The sequence below is a fragment of the Primulina eburnea genome, chromosome 1, assembly GCF_022965805.1.
Source record: "Primulina eburnea isolate SZY01 chromosome 1, ASM2296580v1, whole genome shotgun sequence".
Taxonomy (NCBI): Eukaryota; Viridiplantae; Streptophyta; class Magnoliopsida; order Lamiales; family Gesneriaceae; genus Primulina; species Primulina eburnea.
The window spans coordinates 7811963-7831262 of NC_133101.1; the positions used below are offsets into that span (position 1 = coordinate 7811963).

A 19300-nucleotide genomic window follows, 5' to 3' on the forward strand; every position below is an offset into this window, starting at 1 on the left:
CCGAGGGAAAAAAGATACTCTCCAGTCTCCCCCCTTGTGTTTGATTTCATTGTTTAAAATAAAAAATAATAATATTAAAAAATTGATTATATAATAAAATATGGTGAGTAGGTATCTTGTGGTGAGTATTATTTTAAGACTATGTTTGGTGTGTAGGATATGATAATTAATTGGATTGATGTCAAAGCTCAAGGTAAGGATATATAATTGGATTGTCAATCCTTCCAAAACAATGAGATATCTTTTTAAGCAAGTAGGTTTTTTTTTATCATGAACTTCTTGATTAGTTGAACCCATAAAAAATGAGACAAACATGAGTTTATTAATCTATCCTTTACTTATCACCCACACCAAACATACCCTAAGGTAGTGTTTGGTTCGGGTGATTAGGAGGGATTGATTATTTTATCCTACCTAGTCAGTCGTTTGGTTCGCGTGATTATTTAACCAAGTCAATACCTCCTATGAATGATTAGGTTATATTAGGTGGGTTAAAATAATACCTCCTCACCCCCTAGGATTATTTATCCAAATCTTAATCCTTCCTATTTTCCAATTTTACCCTTCTCTTATATCCAAACTCACCACCACTTCCCGCCATGACCGCCGCCACCGCCCGCCGCCGCCAGACCACCGCCGGCCGTCGCCGGAAGACCACCCACCGTCGACGTCGCCACCCACCGTCGGCGTCGCCGCCGGACCGCCGCCAGCCCGCCGCCGTCGCCGCCGGAGTGGAAGAAAAAAAAAGAAGGGGCAATTTTGTCCTTTCATCAAAAAATTCAAAATTATCCCACACTTAAAAATCATACCAAACATAACACCATATAATACATTCCTACAACAATCATTTTCTTTATCATTTACTTACTAATCATTAGTTTATTTTATCCTCCAAAACAATCTCTCCCAATACTCATACAAAGTTTCCTCATGCAGCTGTCTAATCCCACAAATGTCTTTCCTAATATTTGCTGCTCGTGAAGCTGGGAAGAACTTCTCCAAAAATTGTTGTTTCATATTGTCCCAAGTTGTTATGGATCCAGAAGACAAGCAGTAGAGCCAATCTTTAGCCTTGTCGGCTAAAGAGAATGGAAAAGCTCGCAGTGAAATTTGTTCCTCTGTGATCCCTTGCGGTTTCATGGCTGTGCAAACAATATGAAACTCTTTCAGATGTTTATGGGGATCTTCACCTGCAAGACCACGAAAAGTAGGCAATAAATGAATCAAGCCAGATTTTAATTCAAAAGTAGCATCAGTAGTAGGGAATTGAATGCATAATGGTTGTTGAATAACATTAGGATTAGCCAACTCCCTGAGTGTTCTTTGAGCTTGTCCTGCCATTTCTTCTTGGTCGCTCTCACTTTTTTCTGTCTTAAGATCAATGTCCGATTCGCTTTCTGTATCGTTGGAGTCCAATGATGCGTTCAAATCAGGAGATGATGACGATGGTTGATTTTCATGCCTTAATCTTGTTTCTTTTCTCAATCTCTTATCTGTCTTCTCGATTTCCGGATTGTATTCGAGTTCACCTGTACGAGAAGAACGAGGCATACAAAAAAAATCAAAAGAAATTAACCTTGCACCATTCCCCGGCAACGGTGCCAAAATTTGGTGTGCTGTCGTTGACCACCAAATTAATTCCTACCCTTTTAAATAAAAAACGAGTGTAATGGTGAGTAGGGTCGAATGCACGGGGAACAGTAGATATATTTCTTTTGATAAAAAAAATAAAAATGGGGGGATTTGTTATGATAATTACTAAATAAAATAATCTAAACTAAAATTACCAAGCAAGAAAGAATAATGAATCTAGAATTGAAAATTAATCGACGAGAATAAATTGAAGAAATTAATACGAGAAAAATATTGATTCAAGGGGATTCTACTATTTAATTATCTCATTGTTCATCGGTTAATCAATCATTTATTCATGTTATTCTAAACCATTAACCTTAGAATAATAGGGATATCCGCTAAAATTCTTGTGTTTTCCTGAATTAATTGACCGAACCCAGCATCCAGTCAAAACTTACCAATAATCAACTGGGCACGATAGCGTTCCATATTAATTAAAGACAGCATTTTAGTTTCGTGAAAACAGTTAATCCTAAAATCTAACAATCGAGATAGCTGCAATCGATAGATCGAGTTTCACCGATTTATTTAGATTAAATATGTTATGATAGCACAACACGCCTAATCTATCGCTACTCATGTACCAATCGTTCATGACAATTACGGATCACTGAATTCATAGTTAGCATTAGAAAATTATACATCAAATTAAATTTTCAGATTAATTGACGTATAACATTCATATAATTAAATCATAAATCAACGAATATTTGGGCAAACAAGAATAATAAATTAAAGTGCAAAACCTCACAGTGATAAAATTAAACAGTAAACTATCCCTTGAATCACTCTAAGAAAATTAGCCTAACATGGTTTGATTTACAATCTCCAAAAAAATAAATAAATAAAATGAAGTACTAGAGTTGTTGGAGAAAATTGTGAGAGAATCTTGCCGCCCCCTTTTCTTTCTTCACGTGAGAATGGTGATTTGGTTGGTGATTGGAGGATTTTTTTTCGGAGAATCAATTCTAAGGCTGCGCCTCCTTCCTTTCTTACGTGAATAGTTACTCATTTGGGTCTAAATTCCTTTTTACTAAAAGCCCACTAACCTCTTAATTAACCCTAATCATAAAATAATAAATAATATTTTATTTAGATTTTCTCTTCTTGCAATTTTTTTGGCAGCTGAAATATCGTCATAAGGCGTGGCCACGCCTTATTCCAAGACTTCTTCTGATTTGGCCATTCTCTTTCAAACTCTATCTTGGAAACTTCAAATGCGATAAACATCACCTTTTTTACTCAAATTTGCTCCAAGACCGTAAAAGTTCTTCCTACAATAAAATTACACAAAAATGTGTCAATTAAACATATCGGAGGTTAAAATAACGAGAAATATGAAAATAAAATATTAACTATTACGAGCCTATCAAATCTCCCACACCTAAACGATGCTTGTCCTCAAGCATAAAATAGATCAACTCATTATCTCAATTTTTCGTCCTCCTTCCGCTTCCGCTACTTATCCAAAACATTTTTCATGCAACAAGACATTTTAATTTCAGAGCATCCCACAAAATAAAATCATGAACAATCACTGCAATTAGAATGTGTAGAAATTAAAATGCATGGGATTTAACAACTCCTCACAAGATTCGCTCATTCCACTCATTAGTGTCTAGGATATATATCAACAAACTCTCATGTCAAATGCATTGAAATTTTTTACCATAGGCTTGCAAATATATCACATCCTTCCACTAAATGAATGAATTAAAATACACAAACAAACAGGGCTACAAATGGGTTGTAACGTGGCTAGGGGTAAGGTAGGATAAAAGGAAACAATGAGCTATAGAATTGGAGAAACCATATGCAAATTTTCTCACAAAAATAAAAATGAATCAAAAAACTTTTATATCTCATTATAACAATCAAGAGCATTTTTTTTTTCTTTTTTTTTTGGCTCTCTTTTTTTGTCTTTCTCACTTCGTCTACTTCTCTTCTTTCTCTTTTCTTTTTTTTTTTTGTTTTTTTTTTTGTTTTTCGTAGACGGTGACTTTAAGGATTCGGGATTGACTGAATCCCAACAATTCACACTATTTTAAATTGAGTGATGCTATTTGTGAAAAGTTTATATGATTCTCTAATTCAAGGTTCAAAACGGGGGATAACCAACAAGAAGGATTTATCACGGCTTGTAATGTGGTTATTTTTATTCAAAGAAAAAGGCTGAAGCTCAAACTTGGTTAACTAGGGGTCTATGAATCAGGGTAGGCTCAACTACGGCTCAAATGATGCGAAAGAAAATGGTTTTAACCTAATGCCCTTATCATTTTGTCTATGCACCTAATCCACCACAAAGTGTTGACAAAGACATGTATAACAATGCAAGTTCTAGAAAAATTAACAATGCAATGACAACACACCATCAAAGAAAATAGAGCATGATATCATGATTGCTCATAGGCTCAAAACTCACCAAAGAAAAAAATATAGCAATTGTGTTAAATCCCACAGACTTGTCCACTCTAACTATCATCAAGAGCAACTTATTCATAATGCAAAAGTGAGAATGCAAAAACATTTGCACGCAAAGAAAACTTCATCATCATTTTTTTTTTTTTTGCATCGGAGGCAATCAAAGATTCAGAAGAAAGAGATAACAAATGAACTAGATGCTAGGAACTAACAACGTCACTATTTTTTATTTTTTTACTTTTATGCAAAAAATGAGAATAAAAAAGAAATTAAAACGAGAAATAAGGCAATATACCCTCCCACACCTAAATGTGGCAATGTCCTCAATGACACAAAACAGATGCTCAAGTAAAACGATAAAATAGTATGAAGTTAGAGAACTCCCCTGAAAAATGTTGAGCATCGTAAAGAAACATCATCTATTGCTGCGGAGGGGGAAACGATGGTGCGCTGGAGAAGATGTGTGTGCAGGGCCGAGAGACTTTCAGGCGGAGGAGATAGTGGCTGTGCGAAACTGCTGTGGTGGTGCGATGTTGCTGTGCGAAGGTGGTTCCTGTGCGCTGTGCGAAGGTGGACGAGCGCAGATGGAGGTGGCGTTGCGGCGGTGTGTGCGGCGGCGCTGTGGAGAAACAAAAGAAATAGGTTAAAATATATTTTTTTTTTTTAAAATGAAAAAGTTGCTAGCAGAAAAGGTGTTTCAATAAGGCGTGGCCACGCCTTATGCTTAAACCTCTGCTGTAAAAAATTTTTTTTTTTTTTAAAAACAGTAGAGGTATTTCAGTAAGGCGTGGCCACGCCTTATGCTAAAACCTCTACTGGAAAAATAAAATAAAATAATAAAAAAAATACAAGAACTAAAATTTGGGTTGCCTCCCAAAAGCGCAATTTTTTTTAAGTCGTTATGCTCGACATTCATTCTTTCTTGTTGCTCATGGTGGTTCATAGATGGTCACTTTGTCCACTTTATCCCGCTTGAATATTTTCATAGCAAATTTCAGCATGTGCATGTTTTCTTTGAATCTCTTGAAAATCTTTGTCCCTTGGATATTTTCTCCTTTTTTCATGAGTACATGCTTGGGTCGATCTGGAGGGAGTCTTCGCTCAATTTTAGATATCTGCGAATCAGAGAGAGAAAATCTAGTATTAGAATTTTCAACATGTCTTTCAATAATCTCCTCTAAATCATTCTTATCCACAAATTTTGAATTTTCTTGTGACAAGTGATTAGCGATATCAAGAGTATTAATAGTGCTTTCACTAAGAGGATATTTCATGGTATCATAAATATTAAACTTTGCAATCTCACCATCAAATTCCATAGTAATGGTACCACTATTAACATCTATGACAGACTTTGAAGTTTTCAAAAATGGTCTTCCTAGCAAAATTTGACTGTTTAAATCATCATTTTCCATGTCAAGCACATAAAAGTCAGTAGGAAAAACCAAATTTTCAACTTTCACAAGAACATCTTCAATTACACCTCTAGGATATACAGTGGACCTATCAGCCAACTGGATCACAATGTCGGTTTCAGTCAGAGGTCCAAGTTTTAAATAATTATAAACAGAATCAGGCATGACATTGATAGAAGCACCCAAATCCAACATAGCCTTTTCAAGTCTAGTATCGCCAATAATACAAGGGATAGAAAACATACCTGGATCACTGCATTTGATAGGAAGAATTTTTTGAATGACAACATAAACATGTTCTCCTACCTTTTCCTTTTTACACCCCTTCAACTTATGTCTCTTTTTTGTATTACACAACTCTTTTAAAATTTTAGCACAACGAGGTATTGGTTTAATAGCATCTAGTGAAGGAATATTTACCTCACCTCTACAAAGAGTGTCATTCAACTCCTTAATACTTTCACATTTCCTGTTCAATGCAAGAGGGAATGGGGGAATAGGTTTATACTCAAATAGAGGAGAAAACTTACCTTTCAGAGCATCATCTTGATTGATTATTTTATCCTCAGCTTTTATCTCATTCTCTTCCTTTTGCTTGATTGATGCTTGTACCCCAATTTCTTGAACATCCAATTCTTTACAATTTCTCAAAGTAATTGCACTCACATTCTCTCTTGGATTCACCACTGTCTAAGAAGGTTTATTACCTAAATTTTGTGCTTCCAACTTGTGAATTGAGGTCGCCAACTGTCCCACTTGAGTGCTCAAATTCTGAATGCTAGCCCTCGTTTCCTGTTGAAATTTTTGAGTGTTTTCAGCTAAGGCCTTTACAATTTCGTCTAGAGACATACCTGAGTTGGGTGCTTGTTCTGGTGCGTGTTGTTTGTTCCAATTCTGCTGTGGATATCCCTGTTGGCCTCCTTGATTCTTATAGCTGAAATTTGGATGATCCCTCCATCCTGGATTGTAGCTATTAGAATATGGGTCATATCGATGCTGGGGCTGCCCAGGAAATCCACCAATCGCATTGGCTTGTTGCGTGGGTTCTTCTTGTTGTGACGAACACATATCTGTAGGATGTCCCACCATAGCACATACACCACAAGCTTTTATCTGTTGCACCTGTCCTGCAACCAACCTTCCCAAAAGAGATGTCAAAGAATCTAACTTTTGATCGATAGGAGTAACACTTACCTCATTGACTTGTCGTTGAGGGTTGTCTTGCCTAGTACCAAACTGTTGTGCATTGGCAGCCATGTTGGAGATTAGAGCTCGTGCCTCTTGAGGCGTTTTGTTCACCAATGCACCTCCACTTGCAGCATCAATCATGTTCCTATCAAAGAGCGAGAGTCCCTCATAAAAATATTGAACCAGTAGTTGTTCTGGAATCTGGTGTTGTGGACAACTAGCACACAATTGCTTGAATCTCTCCCAATACTCATACAAAGTTTCCTCATACAGCTGTCTAATCCCACAAATGTCTTTTCTAATATTTGCTGCTCGTGAAGCTGGGAAGAACTTCTTCAAAAATTGTTGTTTCATATTGTCCCAAGTTGTTATGGATCCAGAAGGCAAGTAGTAGAGCCAATCTTTAGCCTTGTCGGCTAAAGAGAATGGAAAAGCTCGCAGTGAAATTTGTTCCTCTGTGATCCCTTGCGGTTTCATGGCTGTGCAAACAATATGAAACTCTTTCAGATGTTTATGGGGATCTTCACCTGCAAGACCACGAAAAGTAGGCAATAAATGAATCAAGCCAGATTTTAATTCAAAAGTAGCATCAGTAGTAGGGAATTGAATGCATAATGGTTGTTGAATAACATTAGGATTAGCCAACTCCCTGAGTGTTCTTTGAGCTTGTCCTGCCATTTCTTCTTGGTCGCTCTCACTTTTTTCTGTCTTAAGATCAATGTCCGATTCGCTTTCAGTATCGTTGGAGTCCAATGATGCGTTCAAATCAGGAGATGATGACGATGGTTGATTTTCATGCCTTAATCTTGTTTCTTTTCTCAATCTCTTAGCTGTCTTCTCGATTTCCGGATTGTATTCGAGTTCACCTGTACGAGAAGAACGAGGCATACAAAAAAAAAATCAAAAGAAATTAACCTTGCACCATTCCCCGGCAACGGCGCCAAAATCTCCAACGAAAAATCCCTCAGGATCTGCGTCCCACTCCTAGTACCATCTGTTGTGTCGGTTGTACTGGGTACCATGGCTGTTGCAGATTCCTTTGCGCCGGCTTTTATACTATTATCCGGTGAAACTTTAGTCTCACAGCCGCCGTAGGTGTTACCACTCGTGGGAGCGCCGAAAGTCATGAAATTTGGAATGGGTCGCGCGGATAAGTTAAAAACTGGAGTTGCCGTGGCTGGTATGGCCCAGAACTGCGGTTGAGTTGGTTGTACAGCTGCGGCGGCGCCTGTTGGGGGGATCATGAAGAAGGTTCCAGTTGGAAAGACGGGAACAAGCCCCTGAGATGCAATGGATGCGACGGGGGAAAAGTTTGAAGAGTCATTGACGTCGCAAAACTCGCTACTAGAAGCCCTTTTCCTCCGCTTTCTCGGGGATTCTGGAGCGGCGGCGGAGGGAGGGGTGGATGAGATTTTTAGCGTGCCGTTCACCGAGACAGCTATGGCGGGGATGGTGCCGGTACCCGTCGCTTCTATGATAGCTGGCTCGGCGCGCTCGAGTAGCCAACGAATCGTCTCGCCGTCGGATTTGTGGCCAAGCTCCCGCGTCAGCTAGAAAATTCTCGCCGCAACCGCTGCCGGCATCCGGATTCTCCGCCTGCGTCCCTCCACCTTCGTGTGCCGGTCCTTACTCGACCTCTTTGGTGGCGCCGCCGCCGCCACCACCATTGTCTTCACCTCCTTCAGCGGAGATGCCGTCAACCCAACTGACAAATCCCCGTCAGCCGGCTCAACTTTTTTTCAACAAAGGCGGAATCAACGAATCTATGGGATGAAATGGGTCGGTCTCCTCCGTGTCCATGGCGGTGATAGTATACTCATTAGGGAGAAGGGGATCAGAGGAGAGGGCGGTGACGTCATGCTCTTCTGGAGGTTCAAGATTCTGGCGGCGGAGGTGGTGGCGGAAGATTGAGGCCATGTGTATAAATTTCTTGGAAGAAATTATTTCGGTCCCACCTTTTATCACAAAGGGCGGGGGTCCCTCTTGGTGGTGCCATTTCCTATAATACTTGTTGGGAAAGAGAATCGATGGTTGATATTTACTGGGGAATTCGTAAGGCTTCCGGACGATGACACGTGGTGTTGTCAAATACAAAGATCTGCACTTGTGGTGACCAAGTTGGTATATATGAATTAGTCGAGACTTCCAATGGATTGTCTCTGTTTTGCAAGGATACCTAATTAAAATAAATATATTTTTAAGATATTGGCTTGGATGGTATTCAAGCTATAAAATAAACTTTATGTTATATGATCTTGCAAATAATGTATATGTGTTTACTGGAAAATGCAATGGAGATCGCAAGATAAAATGAGCATAAAAAACAACAAGTATCCATGACCCCAGTTTTTAAAGCGGAACTCAGTATTTTAAGCAAAGGGATCTCGGAGAAAACTGCTGCAGCTACTCTCATGAGGGCTGAATGCTGATCCAGTGATCCTTATACTTATCATTTTCACCGTATGAAGGCCAATTTGTGCTGATCAACAGTTTAATACCAAAACCTATACGAACATGTTCGGTGAAGCTCCTCCTACTTTATCAAAATCATATTTAGTCGTAACAGTATAATTCATATATTTCACATTCAGCACAAATACTATGTTTCGACCATTATATGACACGGATAAGCAACACCTGCTTCCATGCATACACAGAAAAACAACTGTTTCATCCACTTTTGCGCTTCCTAGCTAGATTCGAGTTCCATCATCTTTGGCTTTACGAGGGGGCAGGGGCGTCTGGATTGGATCTCTTCAAAAATCAAAATGAGCTGCATCACATTGCTTATTCACATGATTGTTCCATTCTTATTGATCCAAACAAGTCAAACTAACTAAGAAGAAAAGGGGAAAAACATCAGCCAGATGACAAACTTAGAACATAATTTTGTGATTTCTCCTCAAACATTTAGAGATAATCTGTTTCCGGAGAAGAAAGAATCGCGGTGTTCTTTCAAATGCACGAGAGATTTAATAATCCATGAGTTAGAGAGCCAAAAAATTAGCCCCGGATTAAAATGAAGTCTCACATAGATAGAGCTCCATAATTTATGAAACAATGAGAGTTTTTCGATCCGGATATAATCAAACAAAATTTGTTCCAGACAATAATATATTTTAGGCAAAAACTTGTGTGAGACGGTCTGACGGGTCGTATTTTGTAAGACAGATATCTTATTTAAGTCATCCATGAAAAAATATTACTTTTTATGATAAGATTATTAATTTTTATCGTGAATATCGGTAGAGTTGACCAGTCTCACAGATAAAGATTCGTGAGACCGTCTCATAAGACACCTACTCTATATTTTACGCTGGTTTCTTGAAAATTCGTTATAGATTTAGAAGAAAAATTTCATCCAAATATTTTATGCTCCATCTTTTATTTTCTTGGTAACTTCCAAACTAATTCTTACATGGCCACTCTTATGTTTAATTTTATTTATTTTTGAAAAAAATGGGCTTATTTATATATCTATATATTTTAAAGAATAAGGGACTTTTTGAATATACATATGCTTAATCAATCCCTGCTGGACTTATTTAGTAATTTTAAATTTTTTTTTAAAAAGAGATGGAATGTTTATCCTCCTACATTTGTTTTTAAGAATAAATAAATAAATGAGGGGTCGAGATTCTCCACCACCCTTTATTGTTTATTATTATATTTTCAAAATATAATATCCTCGCTATTTATTTTTTTATATTTTGCTATTAGTTTTAGCTATTAATTTTTTCTAACAGGGGTTTGAAACCAGAAATGAGATATTGTTCACGGTAAAATTGAATTTAAATAGAATGTTTTTTTTTCGTTATAACTTTTCTTTTTCTGATAACTTTTATATAATATTTTTTTGGGAGTAATAATATATTGTATTATTGGAAAAGTTTCTGTTATAACTTTTACATAATAATTTTTTGTTATTTGCAACTTTTACATAGTAATAATTTATTTAAAATATGATTGTGTGATAATTTCAAAATTGGAAAATTTTCTGTAACTTAGCCAAACTGTCAGAACTTGGGTTAGGCTGGAACAAATGATATGAATTTGGATAGTCATGATCTTTTCATATAGATTTTAGGCAAAAATTTGTGTGAGACGGTCTCACGGGTCATATTTTGTGAGACGGATCTTTATTTGGATAATCCATGAAAAAGTACTACTTTTTATGCTAAGTGTATTACTTTTTATTGTGAATATGGGCGGGGTTGACCCGTCTCACAGATTGAGATCCGTGAGACGGTCTCACATGAGACCTACTCTAGATTTTAACGTTTTAAATATATGATTCATTATAATGTTTAGAGTACTAGAATTACAAATTTCAAATAAACTTAATCAATGTTGTTTACTAAACTTGAACTAATCGATTTAGTTAGTCATTGTGACACTAAACTAAATATTTATGACAAAAACTTGTGTCAGACGGTCTCACCGATCGTATTTTGTGAGATTGATCTCTTATTTGAGTCATCCATGAAAATTATTACTTTTTATGCTAAGAGTATTACTTTTTATTGTAAATATCGGTAGGGTTGATCCATGTCACAGATAAAGATTCGTGAGACCGTCTTACAAGAGACTTACTCAATTTTTATATATAACCATCATACTTCAACTAAGCTATGTACAAATATTAACGAGATATTTAAAAATTCAACGCATAAATTTCAAAAGCCAAATTTCCAAAAACCAAAATTACCTCATACACAAATCATAGAATGTATCTCGAGCAGATGTAGCATAGGCTTTACGCAAAATATAATGGAGACGGCAAAATAAACAAAACATCAAGAACAAAAGAGTCTTGAGAACAAGTATCCATGGCATCCCTGCACAAGATCAAGCAAAGGACACACCTGACACGCCTCGTCGACAGCCCGATTCATCCATTTTTTTGACAACTCTTCAGCTACCGGAGCGATCCGATGCTGCAACACAGCAGCACCCATCGGTCCGACCAGATTCAGCCTCGTGGCAGCAGATATAATGTCTCGCATTGTAACAAACATGTATGCTCTTTGAGCAATCTCGGGCCCGAATCCAAGAAGCGCACATACTAGTCCAAAAATGGGAGCGTGGTGGAAAGCAATGACCCCAGTTGCCAAAGCAGAACTCCTGAATATTTTAAGCGAAGGTATTTCGGAGAAAACTGCTGCAGCTACTCTCATGAGGGCTGATCCTTGAGACATTGATGCCTTACGACTAACATCGTTTGTGAGGGTGGCATTCAGGAATTTATCAAGTTTATGCCATGTTTGTTCGTCTGGTGAAATGGTTATGGCATATATGAAAGGAAGAAGTAGGCTTCCGGTGTTTTCAAGTACATGGATGACATAAGTTTCGAGGTCTTCGGGAAGAACGACTAATCGTGCTTGGGCGGCTGATTCGAGACCGAAAGAATGAGCAAATCCACCGGTGGGGAGTACGGAATCTAAGAGTTGCCATTGACTCCATAACTGAGCAAAACCTGTGGATGGAGACGGCTCCACGTATCGATCGTTTTCTTGACCTTCAACCTCCATATGAATGCCAATTTGCACTAATCAATGATTTAGGAAAGGATCCTAAAGCCGGCATGAAGCTATAAAAGTTCTCCAGATCTCCTCTATTTTACCAAAAATTGTAATGATTGAAATTCAAATCTTTTAAATGCAAACGTTCACACTACGTTTCGATGCTGTGCATAAGCAATCGTTGCTACCAAACAATTGTTCTATCACTGCTGCGATCTCCTAGCTTCGAGTTCACTCATCTATGGCTCACCAAGGGGCCGTTTGGATTGGATCCACAAAAATGAGCTGCATCACTTTGCTTATTCACAAAACTGTTCCATTCTTGTTGATCCAAACAAGCCAAACAAACTAAGAAGAAAATGGGGAAAAAAAGCAGCAGCGTGATAATGAAATTGCCCATAACCAGAACCAGAACTTAATTTTGTGATTTCACCTTAAACAATTGAAGATAATGTGTTCTGGGAGAAGAAAGATTTGCAGGTTCTATCAAATGTGTAACAAATTATACATATCCAATTAGAGAGCTAATAACATCACCACTAAGATTAAAAATCAAGTCTTTCACATGTAGTGAGAACAATTTATTGAAATCATAAGAGTTATTCTAGCTAATAAATTTTTTTACCTGATATCTGCTTCTCGCGGGTTGGGGATTCCAGCAAGGAAAATGTAGAAATGGAAGAATTGAGGAAAAAGGGGTATCACGTTGACCCTGAATGGGAAGTTTAGCAAACTGAGAGTTCTTTAGGTGAGAGAGCCAGTGAAATGAAATGGTTCGAGAAAGCTATAAAATGGAACAAAGTTTTATAATATACATACATAAATATTAATAATTTGCGAAGAAATTTTTTTGGAAGAACGTTGAATCGTGGTAATTTCCCTGTTATTTTTGGTTCTGGGAAAATGATCTAAAACTTATTTGATCATTCTTGAATTAGTTACGTTGCTCTCCGTGACTTGCGCAACTGCAAGACTCTTCGGCTTTGTTCATTACATGTTTGATGAAATGCCTAAAAGAGAAGTTGATTCGTGGAGTAACAGGGGCAGGGGCAACATGGCTCTTTCAAACAAGAAAACTGTTCGAATTTCACGACTCCGAAATAAAATTTTTGCCTTAAAGTACTCTGTTTGATAAGTAACCGATGTTGAATGTGCAAAATTGGGCTTTGAATCGTATGTATTCCTTGCCCAAAATTGCAATATGATCACTTCAATATCATTGTGAAGTATATATGTGTTTCTTGGAATTCCTGTCATGTATCAGCTTCAAAAATAAGATAGTGCAAACAAAAAGTTGAACTTCACGCTGAAAAGGTATAGAAAATTCGTACTATGAAATGATCCCAATCCACCACTTGGATCGGGTATAAATTTTTGTTGTCTGCTCCAATTTAACAATCCAATTTCATGCTCAAACTTCAATGTTTCTTATTCAGGGCCGTGTACCTCCACCGCTCCTTTTCTAAAAAATCTGCATCCAAGAATCTTGCAATGAATGCCCAGACCAAATATACATCTTTAAAGTTGGTCAAGAAAGTGAATGCAGCGGTGACCACAGTAATTCCGTGTTTCACTTTTGCAGTCCTTGATTCTAGATGTTTCTTTTTCTTCGATGTTTCTTGATGCTGCTTATTCTGTAACCAAATGTGGCGCAAAAATCCATGGCTTAAAGAAATCTAAAGTCTGTCCACGATCAAAAATTGCCCATGTGTTTTTTTAAGTCTGTCCTCAGAAATTTTACGGACAGAATCTTGTTCTGTTCAACGTTTTGATAGTTTTTCGAGCTCTGTATCTGTGCCTGAAGAATCTTCGACGAAGCTGAATAGATCCTTTGATGGAATGATAGAGTTCCAGCACCAGTTGAACCTTCCAAGATTTGTGCTGTACTTTTCTTGACAAACAGGCATCCAAATCCAGTTGGGTTTTCCCCGAAAATTTTGTAGAATGAGCAAACGAGGAAATCTGGTTGAAAAAGTGACAGCTCGAAGCTATCCATTTCTTTTGGCCCCAAAGAACAGGCATCAAAAAAGACACGCGGCATCAAAAAAGACATGCCATCCATGTTCCTGTGCCATTGTCATCCATTGGTGAGAATAGCGAACTCCTGTCAATCTTGACTGGAGGAAACACGAATAGGCCACTATTTGTCTTTTTCATCTTCTTTCCCACGATCATGTTCTGAAGTTTAACCGAGCGGATCCTCATCCTCGGCCATTTGAACTCTGCTGCAATGACACGAGCTCCTCTCTTCTTTGATACATTGATCATCCCCTCGAGTGCATCACTCTCATGATCATATACCGTGAGTAGTTTTCGACTAGATTGAAAAGGGTAATATTCTGCCACAAGTTTGTAAGCAGAAGATATATTAGCTGTGAAAACCATATAATAATCATTTTGAGAAATTTAAAGAAAATCCATTATTCTTCTCTTGAATGCAGATTCAAGCTCGGATTCTTCCCCACCATGAATCAGCTGTGACTTGAGGTTTACTGACTTGAAATTCAAACAGAAAATGGAGAACCAGACTCTTGAGTTTGAGAAGAAGCTGCAGATTCAAATTCGACTGGCTTAATCTAAGACTGCAAAAAGAGGCCAAACCCGATAAAGTCAAGGCACACATGGTTAGAAACATCGAGTTCGCCATACTCTTGGGGTCAAATCTTGTCAATTCTAACAGTTTCTTCATACTTTGGATACACTTTAACGAACTGAATGTACGATTCTTGAAAAGAAGGGATGGATTCGTGGTTTGTAAAATGTGAGCTCGGGAAGAAGGAAAACTTTGTCACGGCTCCAAAATTGTGACGACACACTGAAGAAGTTGTGCTTCGAATCTTTGTGGCGTGTTCTCGTGTATTGAAGATGGGATTAGGACAGCAACCTTTAAGGTATTTTTGGTCATTGGTTCATTGTTTTAATGTAGTTTTGATGCTTGCTTTTGAAGAGAAATGTGAAAAAAGTATTGTTTTCCAGTATTGATCGGAAAGGGTCAGTGAAATGATTATATTCAATAGCACAAGCATTGACTTCTTCTTTTGAACTTGTTGTAATGCTTGACTTACCATCAATAGTCGCGTGGACTTTCAATTATAAATATATATGGTACGTCGCGTATTTTTAAAGTAAATTTTAAAAATTATAATCGTTACATTAAAGAAAATTACATCTGAAATTTATTTTGTATTATGATCATGAAATAAAATATTAAGAAAAAAAATTTGGAGTTTTTAATGTAAATCCTAAAAGGAAGAATATTTACCTTGAATTTCTACAAAAATTACACAAAATCCAACGATTTCTCATCATAAAAAGGTCGAATATCTGCTTACCGCTCGTTAAATCTAAATGTACTACGCGATTCCTGATATAATCAAATTAAAGGGTTCTTCCCTTATGGACCAAAGGCAAGAACAGCAGTATATGCCATTGAACCAAAAGGGAAATGGTAAGCATCCAAAAATCACAGGGCAACTCTCCTTTGGCAGGTATATATGGGAAAAAAGTAGAAGTGGAAATACATTGGCAAATGGAGCAATATATCTTGATACAAGAATTTTGAGCAAAAGTATAATAATTTATGAACTCTTTCCCAATACTTTTTGTTCTACAAATACAATAAAAATAATAATAACAAATTCATCTCTCGGTCAAAATCTTCAGCCCCATGTACCTTCAACAATGATAGTAAAAAGAGTTAAGTAAAATTAATCCAATTCCCAAAAACATTAATAATCTTAATTTAGTCAAATCGAACTCACTGCTTTTAATTTCTTACCTTCCAAGCATCATAACAGTAGCCTGAGGATTAGTGCCCGGAGAATTATAAAACGTCGATCCGTCGATCACACGTAGCGCATCGACTCCGAGTACTCGGTAGTCTCGATCGACGACCCGATTCACTTGGCACCCTCCATGATAATGCCATATGGTCATCACAGTGTCTATACAAAACTGTTCCATCGAATATGTCGATGCAATGTGTTTTCGCCTCAAATTTATCGGCACCGACAACATGAAATCGATCAGGGATTGGAATGAAGCGAAGGGGTACCGAAATGCGGAGAAAGAACGCGACTCGACGACCCGCCTTATGATCTCCATGCCTTGGACACACCTTCGCAGGTCTCTAGGGTCTTGGAAGTAGTTGAAAGTGACCCGTGGATTGTCTTCTGGGTTTCGGGTTTGGAGCTCCAGATAGCCCGTCGAGAATGGTCCTATTACCTTTTCTAAGATGACTCCGGCTTGTATGTTTCTGCTCTGGGTCGGGTCAGGCTGTTGGATTAGTTCTTGAAAAATACTCGAGTAGTTTGTTGGGAGCGTAATGGAATCTATAGACTGCATAGTGTTTACAATGAATAAACATAACTCCAGTTGATTTTGCTTTAAACTTAAAATATACGCATATATACTCACTTAGAAGCTCGAGTCCAAACTCGATACAAGTTTCAATCACAAGATTCACGAGTTATCTAGAGATATCTCGACTTAATCGTAGCATTTTGACTATAGTAGGTCTCTTTTGAACTTGTTTAATGCTTGACTTAGCATAAAAAGTAATATTTTTTTATGGATGACTCAATTAAGATATCCATCTCACAAATTATGACCTGTGAGACCGTTTCACACAAGTTTTTGCCTCTTCATTATATCTTCATTAGTTCGAGTGGCATAGAAAACATGATTTATTTATTTTAAAATAACGTACTAACCTGGTTTGCCAACTTGGCAAAATCTTGAGCGATTCTATACGCCCAAACCAGCTCAAAGAAACCACTAGCAGCTTCAACATAGCTGCCTAATTCAGTAATTCCCACTACTTCGATAAGAGATATTTCAACGGGCCGGGGCGAAGGAATAAATACCACATTCATTGGGTTGTCCGACATCCCTTGGCCTATCATGTGCTGGTCCAGTATCAAGCTTATTCCATGGGCTTCAAGTTGATGGGCTGGACCAATACCACTCAACATCAACAGTTGTGGGCTGCCCAGTGCCCCAGCCGAAATAATGATCTCGTTCTTGGGCCCATAGTTCAAATACGCCACGTGCCGTATACCTTTTGAATCTCTAAAGAGAACCCCGTTGGCTTTTGGTCTTCGTCCTGCGAATATTATTTAATCACATTATATTATAATTTAAGCCAATATATATATATATATATATATATATATATATATATATATATATATATATATATAGAGTAGGTCTCATATGAGACCGTCTCACGATTCTTAATCTGTGAGACGGGTTCACCCCACCCATATTCACAATAAAAATTAATACTCTTAGTATAAAAAATAATACTTTTCATGGATGACCCAAATAAGAGAATCGTCTCATAAATACTATCTGTGAGATCGTTTCACACAAGTTTTTATCATATACACACGTGTGTGTAGACAATTTTCATATCAAGTAATGGAATTAATAGGGAAAAATTTGTTACCTGGAGCAGTGCTAAACAAGACTTGATGAACAGTTGCATGCAAATACACACGTATCTTGGTTGAATCAGCATACTCCAGCAAATCCGCCGCCGTATGCCTGTATCCATATTCGTCGAAAATGGACCCTCCCACCTTCGTCCCGTGCAGATGCTCGAACGTGAATCCCCTGTAGGGCAAGATCCCGGCGTCGAGAAGGCCGTCCCTCACGGCGGCTTGCCACGCCGCCACCGGTGGCTCGAACGCCACCTTCCTCTCAACCCACTCGTAAGATTCGTTCACCATGCGTGGGTCCCACCCCACCTCCCGGACGTACTCCGCGCCTGCCCTGGTGAAGAACCCCGCGTTGATGGCGGAGCTGCCGCCAAGGACACGGCCGCGGTGGTTGAAGACCCCGTCCGTGGAGATGAATTGCTGCGCGGCGGAGGTCGGGGAGGTGTCCGCGAGCGAGAATGCGAAGCCGCTTATGTTGGTGACGTTGGGGTTGTTGTAAGGCAAGCCGCCTCTTTCGAGGACGAGTACCTTCGCGAAGGAAGAAAGGGTTGCGGCCAGCGCGCATCCGGCCGTTCCGCCTCCGACTATTATGTAGTCGTAGTACTCTGCCGGCGGAGCCGATGTAGCATCTCTTGCAAAAGAGTTGTACGGTGCTAACATATAGAAAAAATCCATATAGACATGTATTGTAAGATTCATGGACATACAAGCTAGAAAGATGAAAGAAACAGATTCTTAAAGTAGTACATAAATTTTGTAAAAATATTTGGAAAAAAAAAATAAAATTCCATAAACATAGTAAAAATGTTAAAAATTGTACTTATATGATATATAACACAACATAATTAGCCCATTATTTCAAATCATTTCAATTAGAATTCGATATATAGCAGATTCAAATTGAATAAATGCAATTCATTTTCATCAACATATATATAAAAAAATAAAATTGGTTATATTAAAAAAAAAATCTCCCACTTCTGTAGAAACATACCTTTTTCTGCAGAACAAGAAACAATGAACAAAAGAACCCGAAAAGCCAAAGCCACACCGCAAAACAATCTTCTTGAAACCATATTATAAATCTCAATAATACGCAAACAAAAAATTCAGAAATAACCATATAAAACTTTGGGTTGATTTCTGCACTAAACACATGAAGAACCCTATTCTTTTTATAAACATTTTAATCGCCAAAAACATTCATTCTTCTTCATCACTAAGACTGAGAAAAAGAATTGCAGTTCACCGGAACCTTAATGCCACAAATTTTTCATAAAAAGATTCTGTTGTACCCATTAAATTAAAGAGTTTGTTGAGGGATTTATTTAATGCATGTGGGCAGTTTGTTTCTTTTACCTGTTCATGACATTTGGCAAATCTTTGGGAAAAAAGGGGGGTGGGAGTGATGATTCCCTATTTAATGCTTTCATTAATGGTTTTTTCTTGAGGCTGGAATGTATTTTTTAAATGGAAAATGTTTTGTCAACGAGACATGCATGTGGTATATACAAGATTCGATGTGTCTTCTTTCTCCTTTTTTTTTTTCTAAAAAAAAAAGAAAGAAAAAGAAAAAACTGGTCGGACTTTTTCCCTAATGTCATTTGATCTGTGGTTTGATAAACCTATATTAATTACAAATAATTATTTCATCGATATCACTTTTGCATCAACATTA

At 37.7% G+C, this 19300-nt stretch overlaps 3 protein-coding genes and 2 pseudogenes across 3 annotated transcripts; all 5 read right to left on the bottom strand.

The window, feature by feature from the left end:
• Window positions 1–5942: 5942 nt before the first annotated feature.
• Window positions 5943–7379, bottom strand: LOC140810935 (uncharacterized). The gene has a single exon (XM_073168859.1). It carries the CDS (start codon window positions 7335–7337, stop codon window positions 6162–6164), a length of 1176 nt encoding a protein of 391 aa, XP_073024960.1. The 5' UTR covers window positions 7338–7379; the 3' UTR covers window positions 5943–6161.
• A 98-nt stretch (window positions 7380–7477) lies between these two features.
• On the bottom strand, window positions 7478–8749 carry LOC140803289 (uncharacterized; annotated as a pseudogene).
• Window positions 8750–11334: 2585 nt separating this feature from the next.
• Window positions 11335–12927, bottom strand: LOC140825819 (urease accessory protein F-like). The gene is made up of 2 exons (XM_073187804.1): window positions 12807–12927; window positions 11335–12207 (listed from the first exon to the last, which is right to left on the bottom strand). Exon 2 carries the CDS (start codon window positions 12188–12190, stop codon window positions 11456–11458), a length of 735 nt encoding a protein of 244 aa, XP_073043905.1. The 5' UTR covers window positions 12191–12207; window positions 12807–12927; the 3' UTR covers window positions 11335–11455.
• A 646-nt stretch (window positions 12928–13573) lies between these two features.
• LOC140803298 (molybdenum cofactor sulfurase-like) lies at window positions 13574–15611 on the bottom strand (annotated as a pseudogene).
• A 135-nt stretch (window positions 15612–15746) lies between these two features.
• On the bottom strand, window positions 15747–18905 carry LOC140810942 (protein HOTHEAD-like). The gene is made up of 5 exons (XM_073168871.1): window positions 18617–18905; window positions 17631–18275; window positions 16894–17285; window positions 15960–16519; window positions 15747–15854 (listed from the first exon to the last, which is right to left on the bottom strand). Exons 1-5 carry the CDS (start codon window positions 18696–18698, stop codon window positions 15821–15823), a joined length of 1713 nt encoding a protein of 570 aa, XP_073024972.1. The 5' UTR covers window positions 18699–18905; the 3' UTR covers window positions 15747–15820.
• Between the last annotated feature and the right edge of the window lie 395 nt (window positions 18906–19300).